Below are 3459 nucleotides of genomic sequence, written 5' to 3'. Positions count from 1 at the left end.
ATTCTAGATAACTATATACAGTACTTACAGGAAAAAAACACAAATACATTTGAGGGTTTTGGAGAATGTTGTTACAGTACAATACATTTCATGCTGATCTTTTGTACTTCTATAAACATAGATTTGCTATCACATTATATTTTTGTTTAATGATCACATGTTGAATGAAAAATGAACCAATTCATTTTGGCACGCAATGTGGGGCCGTTACATTTTACAAAACAAAACAAAACAAAAAAAGAACATTATTATCAAGAATTTACTAAAAATTCAAAAGGAAGTTGTTTGTTTGTTTGTAAATACTTTATTAAGCATTTATACTGAAGTGCTCAAACATTTAAGTCAACTCAGTATTTGACATGATCATGTGATGTACTACTTATTTTTTTGCTAAATGTAACTTTCTGCTATTTGCTTAAAATTAGATTTTTCTTAAGCTTTAACAAGTATATGCTACCAAAAACACAACCCCCTAGGCTGAGGTAATGATAACTTAAAGATATATTGTGAGTGGAATGTCTGCTTACCGCCAAAGGGATCATCGAGGAAGTGGCCATACACAGTGCTGATGGCCACACCCAGGTAGTTGGTCGCCTGTAATGTATAGTTGCCATTTTTTTCATGTGTCGGGTTTTTAAAAGTAAGGCATCCCTCTATGTCATCCTGGTAAATATCCATATCAGGTCGCACATAATCAGTGTGATTCATTGCCTAAAAGTGCAAAAATGAAGGAGCATCAGTTAAATTTGTATAAATGTATCCTAACATATTGCACAAATAAAGCTTTCAGCTAAAAGGATGTTGTAATACCTCTAGGTTTTACAGTTTTCCACTATTATTAGAACTAAAAAATAGCAATTCTCTAAACCGAATATCTGTTCCCCAAACACATTTATAACACTAGCCCCCCCCCCCCCCCCCATTTGCCAAAGCTATAAACACATTTCACATGAAGACAATTCACAAAACTTTATCCTCATTTTCTCATAACTCTAAACACATTTTGCCTTGTGGAAACACAAGTTACAAATAAACTTTGCTCAAACACATTGACGCTCGTCTGATGCAAACTTTTAGAACACAGTCAGCAATACTCAAACAAAATGAACAACATACCTGTCTAGTTCAAAGTCAATCATCGATCTACAACCTAGGGTGTCCTGGTGTCACATGCACATATATTTTTTTTGTAATACTTCTTGTCTACATTCCTTCTTCCCTCCAGACCCTTTGTTCTGTATCTGAGTTCTTCACCAACTATTTTGCCATGAAACCTGACACCACTTAAACTACACACAGTCATTTTAAGTCAGTTTAACTTGAAAATTACTTTGTCTATACCTTACTGTTGACTTGAAAATTTGTTTTTCAAGTTTTCAAGTCAGATTTATTGTCAATTCACAATATACACAGTTGTATCGTTTCACGGTATACTATCTCCATGCAAACCAACAAGGGGCTTGTGGGAGTTTTCTGACCTTCTAATGCTGTCTATTGATATTTTCATAGATTTTTCTTTCAGGTATGAAAGTCAAATTGAAGAAAGCAGTAATAAGACCAATAAAGCTTGTCATCTAAGATGTCATACAAGATGTAAATGAACCACACCTCCCCTTTGTGGAACCATCTTAAAGTTGGATGTGGTGAACCACGAACAGTAAACTCGATGCACGTGTCATGGCGACGCTCTGGTTCCTTTAGCTTTACAATCATCGGAGGAACTAAAAGGACAGATAAACAACAGACCACTCTTCACTTTCACACAAACACAAAAAAGTGAGTTCACGTTTTTCAAAATCAATTTTAGCTGTGAAGAAACAAAAATTCTATGAAGTGGTGTGGTCCTGTTTCTAACCCTAAGTTGAAGTGTTTTCTCCAAACTTACACAAAAAATGTATAGAATTATTTTGGCTTCAAGATATTTCTCCTGCAGGGATGGAGACTCTTGCAAGTGTATTTGTCTGTGCTTTATGTCCAAACTTACAGTGAACAGTGAGCTGAACAGGAGCACTGACCATCCCAACAATGTTGGTAGCCGTGCATGTAAGAGGATAATTGTTGTCATCTCTGCTCACATTAACCAGAGTTATGTTGATAGAGTGAATACTGTTTTCATACACTCTAGCCTGGAGGAAAAGCAAAATAAAATAAACAAACATGAGTAAATAAAGGGTGAACATACGATGCACAACATGTTTACTTAGCATTCAAAACTCAACGACTTTATAATATTAGTTTTATTTAGGATTATCTTCATATGCACATTACAAATTCATATATTTATATATACTGTATAGTGGAGTGCAAAAGTTTGGACAGCCTTGTTAATTTTCCTGATTTACCATTTATAAATCATTGATTGTTTGGATAAAAATATCAGTAAAATATAAATAGGGGACAAACAGTGATATTTGAGAAGTGAAATGAAGTTTGAATGATTTACAAAAAGTGTGCAATAATTGGTTAAACAAAAATAGGCAGGTGCACAAATTTGGGCACCATGAAAAAAACCTTAACTCAATATTTAGTAGATCCTCCTTTCGCAGAAATAACAGCCTCTAACACTTCCTATGGCTTCTAATGAGAGTCTGGATTGTGGATGAAGGTATTTTAGACCATTCTTCTTTACAAAACATCTTTATTTCTTTCAGGTTTGGTGGTTTACGAGCAAGGACGGCTGTCCCTAACCGGCCCTTGTTCTGCCCAAATAACTGTTTTAGTTTCATCAATCCACAGCACCTTATTCCAAAATGAAGCTGGCTTGTTCAAATGTGCTTTAGCATACCTCAAGTGGCTCTGTTTGTGATGCGGGTGGAGAAAAGGCTTCCTCTGCATCACTCTCTCATACAGCATCTCCTTTTGTAAAATGTGCTGAATAGTTGAAGGATGCACAATGACTCCATCAGCAGCAAGATGATGTTGTAGGTCTTTGGTGCTGGTCTGTGGGTTGACTGAATGTTCTCAACACCCTTTGCTTCTGTTTATTCGAGATTTTTCTTTGTCTGCCACATTGAGCCTTGACTTGAACTGTACCTGTGGTCTTCCATTTTCTCACGTTTCTCACAGTGGAAACTGAAAGCTGAAATCTGTGAGATAGCTTTCTGTATCCTTCTTCTAAACATACAACTGCCCCCCTTAAATACCCTTTCTCATAATTGGAGTCACCTGTGCATGGAGGTCAAGGGTCACTGAACTTACCAAACCAAATTTGAGTTCCAATAATTAGTTCTAAAGATTTTGAAATCAATAAAGCAGTGCCCAAATTTATGCACCTGCCTAATTTTGTTTAACAAATCATTGTAAATCATTTAAACTTCATTTCACTTTGTCCCCTATATGATATTTAACTGATTTTTTAAATCTAAACTATCAATGATTTATAAAGGTAAATCTGGAAAATTAACAAGGCTGGCCAAACTTTCGCACCCCACTGTGTGTGTGTGTGTGTGTGTGTGTGTG

General features: G+C 35.7%; 1 protein-coding gene across 1 annotated transcript in view; it reads right to left on the bottom strand.

Annotated features, from left to right (window-relative positions):
- Window positions 1-3459, bottom strand: part of LOC106532941 (NT-3 growth factor receptor) — a 49493-nt gene that overhangs the window by 18615 nt on the left and 27419 nt on the right. The window contains exons 7-9 of the mRNA XM_014029121.1: window positions 1985-2126; window positions 1609-1721; window positions 529-711 (exon numbers count right to left, since the gene is read on the bottom strand). Coding sequence (XP_013884575.1) covers window positions 529-711; window positions 1609-1721; window positions 1985-2126 — 438 coding nt within the window. The remainder of the gene's footprint in view (window positions 1-528; window positions 712-1608; window positions 1722-1984; window positions 2127-3459) is intronic.

The sequence above is a fragment of the Austrofundulus limnaeus genome, unplaced genomic scaffold (assembly GCF_001266775.1).
Source record: "Austrofundulus limnaeus strain Quisiro unplaced genomic scaffold, Austrofundulus_limnaeus-1.0 Scaffold857, whole genome shotgun sequence".
NCBI classification, from domain to species: domain Eukaryota; kingdom Metazoa; phylum Chordata; class Actinopteri; order Cyprinodontiformes; family Rivulidae; genus Austrofundulus; species Austrofundulus limnaeus.
Note: the sequence above shows the minus strand (reverse complement) of the source record. Positions and strands in the feature narration are given on the sequence as shown.